Source organism: Microcebus murinus, chromosome 29, assembly GCF_040939455.1.
Source record: "Microcebus murinus isolate Inina chromosome 29, M.murinus_Inina_mat1.0, whole genome shotgun sequence".
In the NCBI taxonomy this organism is placed as follows: Eukaryota; Metazoa; Chordata; class Mammalia; order Primates; family Cheirogaleidae; genus Microcebus; species Microcebus murinus.
The window spans coordinates 7,015,872-7,031,863 of NC_134132.1; the positions used below are offsets into that span (position 1 = coordinate 7,015,872).

Consider the following 15,992-nt stretch of genomic DNA (forward strand, 5'->3'; position numbering starts at 1 on the left):
AAACTCTGCTGTTCATTACTCTGAAATAGCTCAAATCTCCTTCTCCATTTCCACAGCCATCAATAGATTTTAAGAGTTTCCTAAGTGGTTTCTTTTCTTTTTTTTTTTTTGAGACAGAGTCTCACTCTGTTGCCCTGTCTAGAGTACCGTGGTGTCAGCCTAGCTCACAGCAACCTCAAACTCCTGGGCTCAAGTGATCCTCCTGCCTCAGCCTCCCAAGTAGCTGGCAGGGACTACAGGCATGTGCCACCACGCTCGGCTAATTTTTTCAATATATTTTTAGTTGGCCAATTAATTTCTTTCTATTTTTAGTAGAGACAGGATCTCGCTCAGGCTGGTTTCTAACTCCTGACCTCAAGCAATCCGCCCGCCTCGGCCTCCCAAAGTGCTAGGATAAAGGTGTAAGCCACCGCACACGCCCAGCCCCTAAGTGATTTCTTTCCCTTCAAACCCTACCCTCTATCAACAGTAGTCACTACTACTAAACTGTTTCATAAAATAACTTTCTTCCATCATTTTGCTATTCTATCCATGAAGTCTTTAATGGATGCCTAGTACCTATACTGTAACGTCTACACTTATCAGTCTTAGTTTACAAGATTCTCCAAAATTCACACTATCATTTTTTTTTTTGAGACAGACTCTCACTCTGTTGCCCAGGCTAGAGTGCCGTGGCATCAGCCTAGCTCACAGCAACCTCAAACCCCTGGGCTCAAGTGATCCTTCTGCCTCAGCCTCTCAAGTAGCTGGGACTACTGGCATGTGCCACCATGCCCAGCTAATTTCTTCTATATTTTTTCAGATGTCCAGCTAATTTCTTTATATTTTTAGTAGAGACAGGGTCTCGCTCTTGCTCAGGCTGGTCTTGAACTCTTGAGCTCAAAGGATCCAGCCGCCTTGGCCTCCCAGAGTGCTAAGATTACAGGTGTGAGCCACCATGCCCAGCCCCAAATTCACAATATCATTTATAACAAGTTTTTTAAAGTGCTCCACTATGAGGATAAATTCTCACCATACCTATAACAAATTTAATTTTCTTATTGCCTAATGTCATCAAGATTGACCATGTGATTTCCCAAGCAATCTCGGTTTATGAGAAACTTATGTATGAAATTTATGTATGTCCCAATAAAGAGGAGTAGAATATCCTTAGGGAAAAAAGCAGAAAAATATCTACTGATCATAAAAGGCAATTAAAGATTTCACATTACCAATATTCATAAGTAACTAAAACATTCCACTGAAATCCAGTATACGAAGTTCTTTTACTATTAGGAATAAATTGTGAACCACAGATACTGACTTGTCTAATGTCTCACATTTAACTAAAATGAAGCAGAGGCTTCTAAAGGACTCAAAATCCCATGTCTACACCTCAGACTTCTTTGGCCTTCCCTGCCATGTTTAACCACATAAGAAACAGATGAATTCACTGGAAAAGCACTAAAATACCTGGATGCTCAGATATTAACTACAGCATGTTATGCAAATCACATATCTATTGAAAGAATGAACATAATGATGTCACTCTTGTGCTTAAATACTTCAGTTGTTGGCCGGGCATGGTGGCTTACATCTGTAAATCCTAGCATTCTGGGAGGCTGAGGTGGGAGGATCGCTTAAGTTCAGGAGTTTGAGATCAGCCTCAGCAAAAGCAAGACCCGTCTACTAAAAAAAGAAAAATTAGCCGGGCCTGGTGTGTACCTGTAGTCCCTGTTACTTGGGAGGCTGAGGCAGGAGAATTGCTTGAGCCCAGAAGTCTGAAGTTGCTGTGAGCTAGGCTGACACAATGGCACTCTACTCAGGGCAAAGAGTGAGACTCTGTCTCAAATAAATAAATAAATAAATAAATAAATAAAAAATCTTTCAGTTGTTACTCCTAGCACTTTTGGAGGCTGGGAGGCCAGGGTGAGGGAATCACTGGAAGCCAGGAGTTTGAGACCAGCCAGAGCAACACAGTGAGACCCAGCCTGAGGAGACCCCTTCTATACAAAAATAGAAAAACTTAGCTGGGCTGGTGTAGTGATGTTAAATGGCCTGTAGTCCCAGCCAGTTGGGAGGCTGAGGCACGATGAGCCCTTGAGCCCAGGAGTTTAAGGTTACAGTGAGCTATGATGACGCCACTGCAGTCTAGCACAGGTAACAGAGCAAAACCCTGTCTCAAAAAATAAAAAAAATTAAAAAAAATCCTTCAGTTATTCCTTACAGCATTTAGACAAGTTCAAAACTCCTTAGATAATCAAAGCCTTTGGAAATCTGACTCCTAATTATCTCTTAATCCAATCTACCAATCATCCTACCAAGTTCCAATTACACCAAAGTATTTAAAAATGTTATTCTAATGATAACTTGAAAGGAATTCGCCATCACTGTTACATTTAAGAGTGGCAAACAAAAAGATACCAAGACATGTATGTTACCAATCTTTCAGGCTACATTAATTTAAAAGCTGCTTGTGAAATACTGAATTTTGAATAAAAAAGGTATCACTGAGGTAAGCAGTGAAACAAAACTTCCAACATTCCTTTCCACTTTCATAAGAAACTGTATAATGTATGACTGATGAATGAGTGGTCAGAAAAAAAAAAGAAACTGTATAATTATTAAGAGTTTATGCACAGGAATCAGACTGCCTGGACTTAAACTCAGGCTCTACCAAGTTCCTTATGACCTCTGAGTTTCATTCCTGCAAAATGTGAATTATTAGTGCCTATCTTGTAGTATTATTGTACAAGTTAAATGACAGAAACTGAAGTACTCTGGCCAGGTGCGGTGGCTCACGCCTGTAATCCTAGCTCTCTGGGAGGCCAAGGTGAGCGGATTGTTTGAGCTCAGGAGATAGAAACCAACCTGAGCAAGAACTCTACCATAAATAGAAAGATATTAATTGGCCAACTAATACATATAGAAAAAATCAGCCGGGCATGGTGGTGCATGCCTGTAGTCCCAGCTACTCGGGAGGCTGAGGCAAGAGGATTGCTTGAGCCCATGAATTTGAGGTTGCTGTGAGCTAGGCTGATGCCCCGGCACTCATTCTAGCCTGGGCAACAGAGTGAGACTCTGTCTCAAAAAAAAAAAAAGAAAAAGAAAGAAAAAGAAACGGAAGCACTTAGCACTATGCCTAAAACACAGTAAGAGTTCAAATATATTCCTCTAATTGTTAACTGCTCAATGAACACAGATTAGAATGGAAATCTTAAAGTTGTGGCTTATTCTCAAATGCTATTGTCTGTGACAATCTGCTGATTAGGATAAAAATGGTTGATGCACCACAAGAATACCAATTATTCATGTGCATTCTGGGGATATCCAGGAAGTCAGGTGGAGACAATAAAAGAATATGATCTGGTCTTCACTTGTGCGTAAGAGGTTGTCTTCAGGCACCCTGACCAATGTCTAGCTCATAGTAGATGATCAATACTTTTTGAAGGAATACTGGAATGAAATGGAAATAGCCTCAAAATCTATCATAGGTCTGAATCACCAACATTCCTCCTCCAGTATCAACAATTCTGACCTAAGGATGACCTAAATTCTGATTTCAACTTCCATCATTGGGCCATATTCCAGGAACTCATATAAAAATGAAGCAAAAATAGACAGGTGCTCACTTGAAGGTACGTGGGGCCTGTGACAGTCCCAAAGCTGTATTTAAAAGGGCACACTGGAGGACAATACATCAATATGTATGACATCAAGAATAAAAATCAGAATCCCTTCTGCCTTGCAACTCTTAAAAAATATTCCTCGATGCTACATCAATTGGCAACATTGTAACTCACCTGTTTTTTCAGTTATATCTGAATCAGGAGTGTTTGCCCTGCTAACTTCCCCTTCAGCATTCTCCTCTTCAGCACTAAGAGAAATTGGTGAAGAAGGGCCAGGCTGGGAGGGTTGGGGGGTTGCTTCGGGCGCCTCCTCAATCTTATTCCTTTTCTCAAAGCGAAAACGGTCCAGGTTGAAAAGATTCATATTGGTAGAAACCACCACCCTAGGGGGCTGGGAGCTTTATATAAACTATCTGAGGGGAAAAAAAAAAAATGAAAAGGAAAGGCCATGAAAACAATACAAAGCCATAGCAGTTCATTCTCACGGCAATCGTGGGCCCGCAAACATGCCAGTGGCTGGGGGCTATTATGGCTGCGCTTCATTGTTAGGCCACGCCGAAGAGAAGGTGGACAGGGGTGTCTTTTTAAATTTCCAATTGCTTTTCACTCCCTCTCGTCCGCCTCCCCCACCCACCCCTCCTCACTCAAACCACGAGCTGACCCTCGTGCAACCTCCTCTTACCCCGGCACTCGCGGGCGCGTCCCCAGCCTGACCCCCAGCAGGCCTCCCGCCCGCCTACACCGCGAGGTCCCCTGCGCTACGGGCCCCCTGCCTCGAGAAAGGACCCGCCAGGGCCCGCGCCTCGACACTGCGGGGACACAAAGGGGCCAAAGGAGGGGAGCGGCGGAGGCCGTGCTGGCGGGCACCCGCCCGGAAGTAGACGCGGCGCGAGCCCAGCTGGGAGGAAGCGGATAGGACTGAGAACCCGGGGCGGTTCAGAGGTGGAGACTGCGCTACGGCGTCTCCTTCAGCGCTCGCTCGCTCGCTCGTCTGCCTTCTTCCCTCAGAACTTACGGTCTTGGAGCCTCGGTGCTATGTCACAAAGGTTGCGAAGAAAAAAAGAAAAAAAAATAAATAATAATACTAATAATAATGCCTGGCGTGGTGCGACGGTAGCCGGGCCGGGACCTTCCAAAACAGCACGGAGAAACCTAGCGAGCGCGGAGTGATGACGCAACACGCAGCCTGGGCCTTTTTTTCCCCCCTTCCAGAGCGACGCGCGAGCGGAAAATGTCTGGGCGCGAGCGGTTGCCATGGTGATTCGTACTCGACTCCGCTCGGTTGTGAGGGTGAGATTGTTCTGCAGCTTTGTCCTGTTTCTCCAGGTTAGCCAGATTGTTGTGAAACAGAACAATGGTGAACTGCACAATGACAGTGAATACAACACAATAATATGATAATGTCATTAGTATATATCCAGTGTATTTTAATCGATAATATTAAATATGGATAGCATAATAATGATATGGTGCTAAATGTTTTCAGTGTATAATCTCAGTCCTTACAAGGAGCTTGTGTTTACAAAATAAGGAAACTGAGGTCTGCAAATGTAAAATAGTAAGGGGGTAAAACCCCCCCCCCGGGGTTGTAGACCTCCAAAGCGTTTGCACAGCCAGCCCCGCTGTTGGCCAGATTGTTCTTCCTGTGGAATATGATGATTCACCTACCTTGATGCAAAAATTACCTTGAGAATATTGACTCCCTTTGTTCCAACCGAAGGCTAAACAGGAAATTTTCTGAGTTGTGATTTGATCTTCTGCTTGGCATTTCCCTTAAAAGAGGAATTGCTACAAATTATTCTGCCAGAGAGACACATTAGCCACTGTAAACTGAAATTAGCATTGTTCTGTAAATCGTTGTTGTGAGTCGTATACTATGTATCCAAATGAATTGTATAATTGTATAACATGTGTCATTGTGTAACTCCTGGCTTCAAAGGATTTTTCTCCCCCCTCCCCAAGTGCTGGGGTTACAGGGGTGAGCCACCACGTGCAGCCTGACAATAACGTTGACCTCCTAGGGGGATTTTCTGCACCAGTACCACGCTTTGACTTTTGCACTAAGGTTGGCTCCAGAGTGAAAATGAAGACCCTCATGCCGTATGTCTAAATAGTTAATTATAAATGCACCTAGCAGGCTGGTCTGAATGCAGTGTTGTCTACAACTAAATGATCACAACCAGTTACAGATTCCTTTGTTCCTTCTCCACTCCCACTGCTTCTTCGCTTGACTAGCCTAAAAAAATAAAATAAAATAAAATAACCTAGCAAAACTTAAAAGTAAAATATGTTCTTCCTATTTTGAAAATGACCAGGGAAGCCAGGTTGAACTTAGCATTCCTGTTGTGTCAGAACGTGGGTGAATCGAAGAGAGAATTAGTTGGCCCATGGGTACTGCCTTCTTTGTGTCACTTTCTCCTGCTCAATTCGTTACCATTCGGGGCTTTGTGTTCATGCATATGTGGACAGACAGCCAACTCAAATGTCCAACTCTGACCCCCAACTGGGGTTGCCATATTTGTTAAAAAGAAAAAAAGATGCACAGTTAAATTTGAATTTTAAGTAAACAATGAATTTTTTAAATTTAAGTTTATCTGATACAATATTTGGAATTTATACTAAAACATTATTTATTGTTTATCTGAAATTCAAATTTAACAAGGTATCCCTGTATTTTATTTGGCAAACCTACCCTTACCCTGCCCTTTGGTCACCTCTTGGGCTTAGGGACCTTTTGGCTACATTTTTGGCCTAGGGATATAGATGCTAAAAGGGCTGTTGGCCCTCAGTAGAAAGGATCTGGGGAAAAGTTGCTGTTAGATTTCTTGGGGCTGTGTGAACAAAGAATGTTAGGGATCAGGCACTCAAAGCATTGTCTAAAAGTGAAGGCAAGTTAGTACAGTGGCTCAGGCCTGTAATCCCAGCACTTTGGGAGGCTGAGGCTAGAGGATCATTTAAGGCCAAGAGTAACAGACCAGCCTGGGCAACATAGTGAGACCCTGTCTTTACAAAAAATAAATAAAAGTAGTCAGGCATGGTGGTGTACACCTGTAGTCCCAGCTACTTGGGAGGCTGAGGCAGGAGGATTGCTGAACCTAGGATTTTAAGGCTCCATTGAGCTCTGGCTGGGTCACTGCAATCTAGCCTGGGTGACAAAGCAAAAAATACATACATACATAAGAAATAAGGCACGGGTTCTGAGTGAACTTGTTTTCTTGCCTCCACAGATCCCTTTCAAGTGGGGCATAGCTGGAAAGAAACAAATTGAGCTTTTTTTAGCACTAGACCAGGATAGGGACTGCTCTTGCCCAGGTCCAAAGGAGGGATTGTTCTCCAACATTCATTCCCCTGGGAGAATTGAAAACTGCAGAATTAAAAAGAGTGAGTCTTCCTGTTTATAAATCACAACTCAGTAAACCTAACAGACTAAAGTGACTGTAAAAAATTATTGATATGGGAAAAAAATTGAAAAACCATCTCTCACCCCAAAATGGAGAGAAAAAAGACAAAAAGGTGAAATTAATGAGATTTAAAGAAATAAATATAGGAGTCAGAGGGCTGAGAAGCCCTCAGAGTAATTGTCATAATCAGTTTTATATATACATGAAATACAGAAGAAATCATGAAAAATATAATTGAAAATGTTCATGAGCATTCATTAGTCTGCAGGTAAAAGAGCTCCCTGAATTCAAGGTAGAAATGAATTGAAAAAGCCTATAATAAAAATATCCTGGAAATTTTTCTTTTTTAATTTTAAGAATTCACAGAATTGTCTTGCAAGCATTTTTCAGAAAAAAATCTACAGCCTACAAAGGGGGAAAAAAAAACCAAGCAAAATTTTTTTTGTTGAACTAAATGCTGGAAGATAATGATGCAACATTTACAAAGATTTGAGGGAAAGGATTGTGATGCAATAATTTTCTAGATCACAAATATGTCATTCGTTTGTGGAAAAAAAATTCAAACTTTTAATTTTTTGAAAGTATATCTTCCTTAAAATGTTTCTTTCTTTCTTTCTTTTTTTTTTTCTTTTTTTTTTTTTTTTTTTTTTTGAGACAGAGTCTCACCAGGCTAGAGTGAGTGCCATGGTGTCAGCCTAGCTCACAGCAACCTCAAACTCCTGGGCTCAAGCCAAGTGATCCTACTGCCTCAGCCTCCTGAGTAGCTGGGATTACAGGCATGTGCTACCATGCCTGGCTAATTTTTTCTATATATTTTTAGTTTGCCAATTGATTTCTATTTTTTTTTTAGTAGAGACGGGGTCTCACTCTTTTTTTTTTTTTTTGAGACAGGATCTCACTTTATTGCCCAGGCTAGAGTGAGTGCCGTGGCATCAGCCTAGCTCACAGCAACCTCCAACTCCTGGGCTCAAGCAATCCTCCTGCCTCAGCCTCCCGAGTAGCTGGGACTACAGGCATGTGCCACCATGCCCGGCTAATTTTTTCTATATATATTAGTTGGCCAATTAATTTCTTTCTATTTATAGTAGAGACAGGGTCCCACTCTTGATCAGGCTGGTTTGGAACTCCTGAGCTTGAGTGATCCTCCCACCTCGGCCTCCCAGAGTGCTAGGATTACAGGCATGAGCCACTGCGCACCCACCTAAAATATTTCTAATGACATAAATACAGTTGAGAAGGTCAAAATGAAAATTGCAAGAATGGAGAATTCATGGTGTACAAGTATTCTGTTGCTGAAACTAAGCACATGATGTGGTAATTGCAAATATGTTGTATTAGATGTTACATAACAACCAACTACAAAGGTTTAGTTGCATAAAATAGTAAGCTTTTAACTCTCTTTCATACATCTAATGATTGGCTAGTGTGGCTCAACTTCAGGCTACAATTCCTCCACATAGTAGATGCTCAATAAATATATGTTAAGTGAATGAATGATATTAATAACTAGATAACTTTCTAAGCATACAGATAACCACAAATATAAAGTAAGCTGAATATCTTCCAAATGATATATGCCATGAAAGAACAACATAAATCAGAGTTAAAAAATCTTAGGAGAGGAGATAGAACTCAAGAAAAGAAGTAAAAGAAAAAAAGTTTTAGAAATGAAGATTAAAGTAGGCATAACAGAAAGATACACAAACATAACAGATAATGCCTTAAGAGAAATACAGGATGAAAAAGGGAAAAAAATCTTTAGAAATAAAAATAGAAGGTAAATAGATTTTAAGAGAAAGTAATAAATATTGAAGATAAAGAAGATACAACATAATTATAATAGGAGCTGCTACAGAAGGAAACCAAAGAAGTGGAAGAAATAACTAAAAACTATAATTTAAGAAACTTCCTAATCCCAGCACTTTGGGAAGCTGAGGTAGGAGGATTAGTTAAGACCAGGAGTTTAAGACCAGCCTGAGCAACAAAGAGAAACCCTGTCTCTGCAAAAAAAAAAAAAAGAAAGAAAAGAAAAGAAATTGGCTGGGCATAGTGGCATGTGCTATAGTTGTAGCTACTTGGGAGGCTGAGATAGAAGGATTGCTTGAGCCCAGGAGTTTGAAGTTACAAACTTCAGTGAGCTCTGATTGGGCTGTTGTACTCTAGCCTGGGCAACAGAGTGAAACTCTATCTAAAAAAAAAAAAAAATTATTGATAATTATAAAGATTTGAAAATACATTGAAAGAGCACATCATTTACCTAAGAATATCAACCCAGATGGCCAACATTAAGACATATTGTATTATTGTATTAAAGTTTAGAATTTGCAGGAAAATAAAAAAATTCCTTGGACATCTAGACAAAAACAAGCAAGTGATTTATAAGCAAAAGAAAATTATATATAATATAAAATATATGAATGTATAAATATATATAATATAAAATATATTATCAGCAGATAATATAATTTGCTTTCAACAGCAAATCTTTATGCCAGAAGACAATGAGTATTGTATTTAAGATACTCAAGGGAAGAAAATATTAGTCTTTTATATCACACAAAAGTGCCTTTCAAATATAAAGGCACAAACACACTACTAATATCAGGTAAGAATTCTGTGAGTATTGTTCCCATGAGTTCTACTGAAGTATCTATCAGAGAATGAGCTTCATAAAACCAAAATGTCTGTAGAGGAAATGATGTAAGGGTAAGTATTGAGCATAGCTATATAATTACTTACAAAACAAAGGGAATATGTAGTTTAAAAGGAAGAGAGTACAGAATATAATGGTTATATGATCTGTCAATGTACAATGTTTCTCTTAAAATGGGAAGAGAATAGTAAGAACATAGGCCAAAAAATTAACTATTTTTAGCCATTGTATTGGATTAAAAGTATTGAGTATTATTATTCTGAGACTGATGTATGTATCGTGTTGGATAAAGCAAATGAAAAATTATAAGATATTTTAATTATTGCTGGCTTTTTTTTTTTTTTTGCTATCTTAAAATTCTCCTCTTTAGAACCTACCTGGAAATCTTCGGCTCTTTTCCTCTTTACCTCAAGTTTTGAGTAGCTGAGCCCCAAAATAACCTTTTAATGGACTTTGTTTGTGTATCCTCACACTTTCTACTTTTTTTGCCAAAGGAATAATTTCTCACAATAATGTCTAATTTTCTCTTTCTCAGGAGTATAGATGAAATTAAAGGCACCTCTTCTGTAGATATAGCTATTTAATCATTAGAAAGCATCATAATTTCTGTTTTGTGTTAAAGTGTTTTATGTGATTCAACACTGTCATTAAGATAGTGCTCTTGGAGGCAGAGACGGGAAGATTGCTTGGGCTCAGGAGTTCGAGACAACCTGAGCAAGAGTGAGACCCCCATCTCTACTAAAATAGAAGAATTAGCTAGTTTTATGGCACATGCCTGTAGTCTCAGCTACTCAGGAGGCTAAGGCAGGAGGATCACTTGAGCTGAGGAATTTGAGGCTCCAGTGAGCTATGATGATGCCACTGCACTCTACTCAGGGTGACAGAGTGAGACTCTGTCTCAAAAAAAAAAAAAAAAAAAAAAAAAAAAAAAAGATTGGAGAATATATATAGACCATAAAAAATAATTTTGTCAGCAAGACAACTCCAATGTGGTCACTAAGATTTCAGAAAGAAATTATTGCTTCAAGGATACTTATGGGGATAGAATTCACGTTTTAAATTAAAATAAATATGTGCAGCTGCCAAAATCCTTCCAATTACCTGTTAGTTTTGACATGGGCTCAGTAAAAATGTTTGATAGAATCCTCAAATTTCTTCATAAATAGGAGAACAGACTGTGGGAATTTTATTTTTATTTCTTTTTGCTTTATATTTGCCAAAATATAACCATGAAGCAATGTGAGGAAGGCAACAGCTCTTCCAAATTTGAACTGAATTGATTAAGAAACCAAACAAAAGGTAAACAGCAACCAAGATTAAAAATGAGATTTGCAAACCTGGATCCCTCCTAAATTTAGTATCTTAGAAGTGTAAACCACACCGTGTTGGTAATGGAAAACTTGTATAAACTAATCTTACCTCCCACACACAAATATGAAATGGAAGAGACAAGATACCAAATCATAAAGCTAAATAAATCTTCTTCCTTAGTAACAAGAAATTAAGCCAAATATTACCAATTTGTAAGCAAATACTTCTTTTATTAGAGTAATGGTTCTTAATTTGGGAAGGTGAAAACCATGGAATCTGATTTTAGGAATCTGATTTTTAAAAAGTGATGGCATAATGCGAGTGGTCTTTGATAACTTCCTTGCTTTTTCGTATAGACAGGGAACACCTTTCAAAACACTGCATATGTACATTTCAGGGGGTTCATGGAACCCCTAGTGCTCTGTGAACTTCACATTAAGAAATTCTGACAGGCCAGGCATGGTGGCTCACGCCTGTAATCCTGGCACTCTGGGAGGCCGAGGCGGTGGATCGCTCAAAGTCAGGAGTTCGAAACCAGCCTGAGCAAGAGCGAGACCCTCTCTCTACTAGAAATAGAAAGAAATTAATTGGCCAACTAAAAACATACAGAAAAATTTAGCCGGGCATGGTGGCGCATGCCTGTAGTCCCAGCTACTCGGGAGGCTGAGGCAGAAGGATTGCATGAGCCCAGGAGATTGAGGTTGCTATGAGCTAGGCTGACGCCATGGCACTCTAGCCCAGGCAACAGAGTGAGACTCTGTCTCAAAAAAATAAAATAAAATAATTTTTTAAGAAAAGGCCGGGCACGGTGGTTCACGCCTGTAATCCTAGCACTCTGGGAGGCCGAGGCAGGCAGATTGTTCCAGGTCAGGAGTTCAAAAAACAGCCTGAGAGAGACCCCATCTCTACTAAAAATAGAAAGAAATTAATTGGCCAACTAAAAATATATATACAAAAAAATTAGCTGGGCATGGTGGTGCATGCCTGTAGTCCCAGCTACTCGGGAGGCTGAGGCAGGAGGATTGCTTGAGCCCAGGAGATTGAGGCTGCTGTGAGCCAGGCTGACGCCACGGCACTCACTCTAGCCCGGGCAACAAAGTGAGACTCTGTCTGAAAAAAAAAAAAAAGAAAAGAAAAGAAAAAGAAATTCTGACAAAGAGGTCCTCAATTCTCAAAACTCTGGTAGAATTCATGGTGAATCTATCCCTATATGTGCCTTTTTAAACTTAAAACCTGCAGCAACTACCATTACCAATTTAGGGATCTAAAAAAATAATGGCTATTTTTCACCCTTTTGATAACACTCCACCATATTTTACAAACTACCATAATTCCTACTCTGGAAAAGAAGGTAGGATTTAAATTCTAAATAAAATACATGATGCTTCATTTTTCAATAACTTCACATTTGTTTTAAAGAACAAATTCCGTGTTGTATATTTCCTTACTTGATTCTTTTAATCCAAATTTTTGCCCCTTCTTTTGTACCTTCGTTCATGTCTTATTTTTACATTTTTATTATTTTTTTGTGGTTCAGTTGTGTTGGTTTTGTTTCTTTTCTTTTTTTTTTTTAGGGTAGTCTGAGCTGGAAACTTGAGTTTATGTACACATACATATGCACTGTGGTACCTTCGTTGTAGTAACTCTTACCTTGAAAATCATCCTCTGATATGTGCAATTCTGCAAATATGTTTTGCAACTTATTTAACACAAATGGGGGCATTGTAATCACTTTAATCCTATACATACACATTATTTTCTTTTCCAAATGGTTTACAAAGAGATTCCAAAGGAACATAAATTATTCATTTCCTTCAGTCATTTTATTTATTTATTTATTATTATTTTTTTTTTGAGACAGAGTCTCGCTTTGTTGTCCAGGCTAGAGTGAGTGCCATGGCGTCAGCCTAGCTCACAGCAACCTCAAACTCCTGGGCTCAAGCGATCCTCCTGCCTCAGCCTCCCGAGTAGCTGGGACTACAGGCATGCGCCACCATGCCCGGCTAATTTTTTTATGTATATATATCAGTTGGCCAATTAATTTCTTTCTATTTATAGTAGAGACGGGGTCTCGCTCTTGCTCAGGCTGGTTTTGAACTCCTGACCTTGAGCAATCCGCCCGCCTCGGCCTCCCAAGAGCTAGGATTACAGGCGTGAGCCACAGCGCCCGGCCTCCTTCAGTCATTTTAAATTCCACAAACTATATTAAAGATAATTCAAAATTCTTCTTACTTCCATATCTATTTAGACATAATCAAATTACAGTGCTGGGGATAAATTACACATTTAACATTTTATATTTTTGTGTAATATATGTTGTCTGTGGACTGTTCCTACTTAGATATTTGCTAATAGAATAAATACTTCACATTGTACATGTTGGTTTTCTTGAAAGTAGAAGCATTACTGAATCAAAAACATGGACTTCCATATAGTTCTACATATATATATTTGTAAGTATATGTTATATTTTAGTCTGTTATAATAAGCAAAATGAACTCTTCATAAGAAAGTAATTTCAAAATTACAAAGTCATGAAATTAGAGACACCTGGGTTCAAATCCTGTTTTCTGTTTGCTGTGATATTCTCTGAATTCCCTCATCTGTAATATGGGGCAAATAGTACCCACACTATAGGGTTTCTGTGAATTAAATTTGAAATAAATTAGGGCAGGGCCTGGCATATAGTTAATAATAGGTAAATATTTATTATTTTTAGAGCAGAATTTCATCTTACCTAGGAGTTAAGCTCCCAGTAAGCATAGCACATGAAAAAAACACTTTTAATTAAAATTACTCTTACAGGCTTGAAAATTGCTAAGAGAGTAGATTTTTAAGTGTTCTCAGCATGCACATAAAAAAGTGAAGTGATGCATATGTTAATTAGCTTGATTTAGCCATTCCACAATGTGTATGTGTGTGTGTGTGTGTGTGTGTGTGTATATATCAAAACATCATATTGTAGCCAGGTGCAATGACTCAGGCCTGTAATCCTATCCCTTTGGGAGGCGGAGGTGGGAAGATCACTTGAGGTCAGGTGTTCAAGACCAATGTGAGCAACATAAAGGGAAACCCCCCCTTCTCTACAAAAAATAAAAAAATTGAAAAAAGTAAAAAGTTAGCCAGGCATAGGGTGCATTCCTGTAGTCCCAGCTACTTGGAAGGCTGACACAGGAGGATCACTTGAGCCCAGGCATTGAAGGTTGCAGTGAGTTATGATGATGCCTCTGCACTCTTAGCTCAGGCAACAGAGACCCTGTCTCAAAGCAAAAATGAAAACATCATACTGTATACCATAAATATATGCAATTTTTATTTATCAATTAAATATAAATAAATGTTATTCAGATTTCATAAATCAATTATGAATTACAATATATATAGGTTTGTATATAGTACATAGCTCATGTTAATATATTTAATCTTTTTTTTTTTTTGAGACAGAGGCTTGCTCTCTTGCCCCAGCTAGAGTGCTGTGGCATTAGCCTAGCTCATAACAACCTTAAAATCCTAGGCTTATGCAATCCTCCCGCCTCAGCCTCCCGAGTAGCTGGGACTACAGGCATGTGCCACCAGGCCCAGCTAACTTTTTTCCCTCTATTTTAGTTGCCCAACTAATTTCTTTCTATTTTTAGTAGAGATAGGGTCTCACTCTTGCTCAGGCAAGTCTGGAACTCCTGACCTCAAGCGATCCACCCACCTCAGCCTCCCAAAGTGCTAAGATTACAGGCGTGAGCCACCGTGTCCGGCTTAACTAATCTTTCTTGTGGGTCTACCCTGTGCTAAGGACTAAGAGATACTGGGACATAGAAAAGTGAACAATTATTCAAAGTTCACATTGCGATTAGAAAAAGAAGTAAAAAATAAAAGTAAAATAAGAAAAACAAAAATAAAAAATAAGAGTGAACAAAATAGATGTGATTACTCTCCTTAGGTGGCTTATCAATGAGACAATCATGAATTACAAAATGGCACAAAATATGCTATGATAGTGACAGTATAGGGTGGTCTAGAGCTCTTATGATTTGGGTAGAAAAAGCCAGGAGAAAGTGACAGCTGAATCATGAAGCATGAGTTGAAGTAAACCAGGGAAGGAGGTAAAATGCACACAAGGACAGAAAAGGCTAATGTCCTTAGGAGGTAATGTAAAAGCATTTGTATTTAATCCTCAGGGCAGGGGAAAATACCAATAGTTTTTGTTAGGCAGTTAGGAAAGTTGATTCCTGTTATATAAACATTGAGTAAGAATGCAGCAAGAGCCAGGGCGCCGGGTCTCACGCCTGTAATCCTAGCACTCTGGGAGGCCAAGGCGGGCGGATTGCTCGAAGTTAGGAGTTCAAAACCAGCCTGAGCAAGAGCAAGACCCCATCTCTACTATAAATAGAAAGAAATTAATTGGCCAACTAATATATATAGAAAAACTTAGCGAGCATGGTGGCGCATGCCTGTAGTCCCAGCTACTAGGGAGGTTGAGGCAGGAGGATGGCTTGAGCCCAGGAGTTTGAGGTTGCTGTGAGCGAGGCTGACGCCACGGCACTCACTCTAGCCTGGGCAACAAAGCAAGACTCTGTCTAAAAAAAAAAGAATGCAGTAAGGCTGAAGGCTTATTTTTACAGAAAAATGACAGCTAAGGGAGAACGGAATAAGAACATAGAACATTGGAAAACCACTACTTGTAGCTTTAAAGTAATAATTTGGGCCAAAATAATTGATGGATGGTAAAATGAATGGGCAGAAGGATGTTGGGGAACAGCATAGTGACAAGAAGTTCATCAAGTTTTCCTCCCCCAGATGATTTACAAATTATATATTTTTCTTTTCTTCTTTTTTTCAGATACCTGTGAAAGGATGATTTATGAATTATAAAGGGAATTATGTGTCCTTACAGTGGAAAGATCTCACCAACTTGATATTTTATGCCTCCTGATACAATAAAATATGTTGAAGTCCTAACCCACAGTAGCTCAGAATGTGACTATATTTGGAGATAGTGCCTTTAAAGAGGTCATTAAGACAAAA

General features: G+C 39.3%; 1 protein-coding gene and 1 long non-coding RNA gene across 4 annotated transcripts in view; one reads left to right on the top strand and one right to left on the bottom strand.

Moving 5' to 3' along the window:
- SMARCAD1 (SNF2 related chromatin remodeling ATPase with DExD box 1) overlaps nucleotides 1-4,753 on the bottom strand; it is a 76,266-nt gene extending 71,513 nt beyond the window's left edge. For 2 of the 3 annotated variants that reach the window (XM_075998695.1, XM_075998693.1), the window contains exons 1-2: nucleotides 4,291-4,525; nucleotides 3,783-4,021 (exon numbers count right to left, since the gene is read on the bottom strand). In XM_075998695.1, coding sequence (XP_075854810.1) covers nucleotides 3,783-3,972 — 190 coding nt within the window. In that variant the 5' untranslated portion in view covers nucleotides 3,973-4,021; nucleotides 4,291-4,525. Of the gene's footprint in view, nucleotides 1-3,782; nucleotides 4,022-4,290; nucleotides 4,526-4,623 lie in introns of those variants that run through there. The other variant, XM_075998694.1, reaches the window with a different exon arrangement.
- A 6-nt stretch (nucleotides 4,754-4,759) lies between these two features.
- On the top strand, nucleotides 4,760-15,930 carry LOC105876343 (uncharacterized). Its single transcript, XR_001156413.3, has 2 exons — nucleotides 4,760-4,934; nucleotides 15,808-15,930. It is a non-coding gene; the product is annotated as an uncharacterized LOC105876343 (long non-coding RNA).
- The last annotated feature ends 62 nt before the right edge of the window (nucleotides 15,931-15,992 follow it).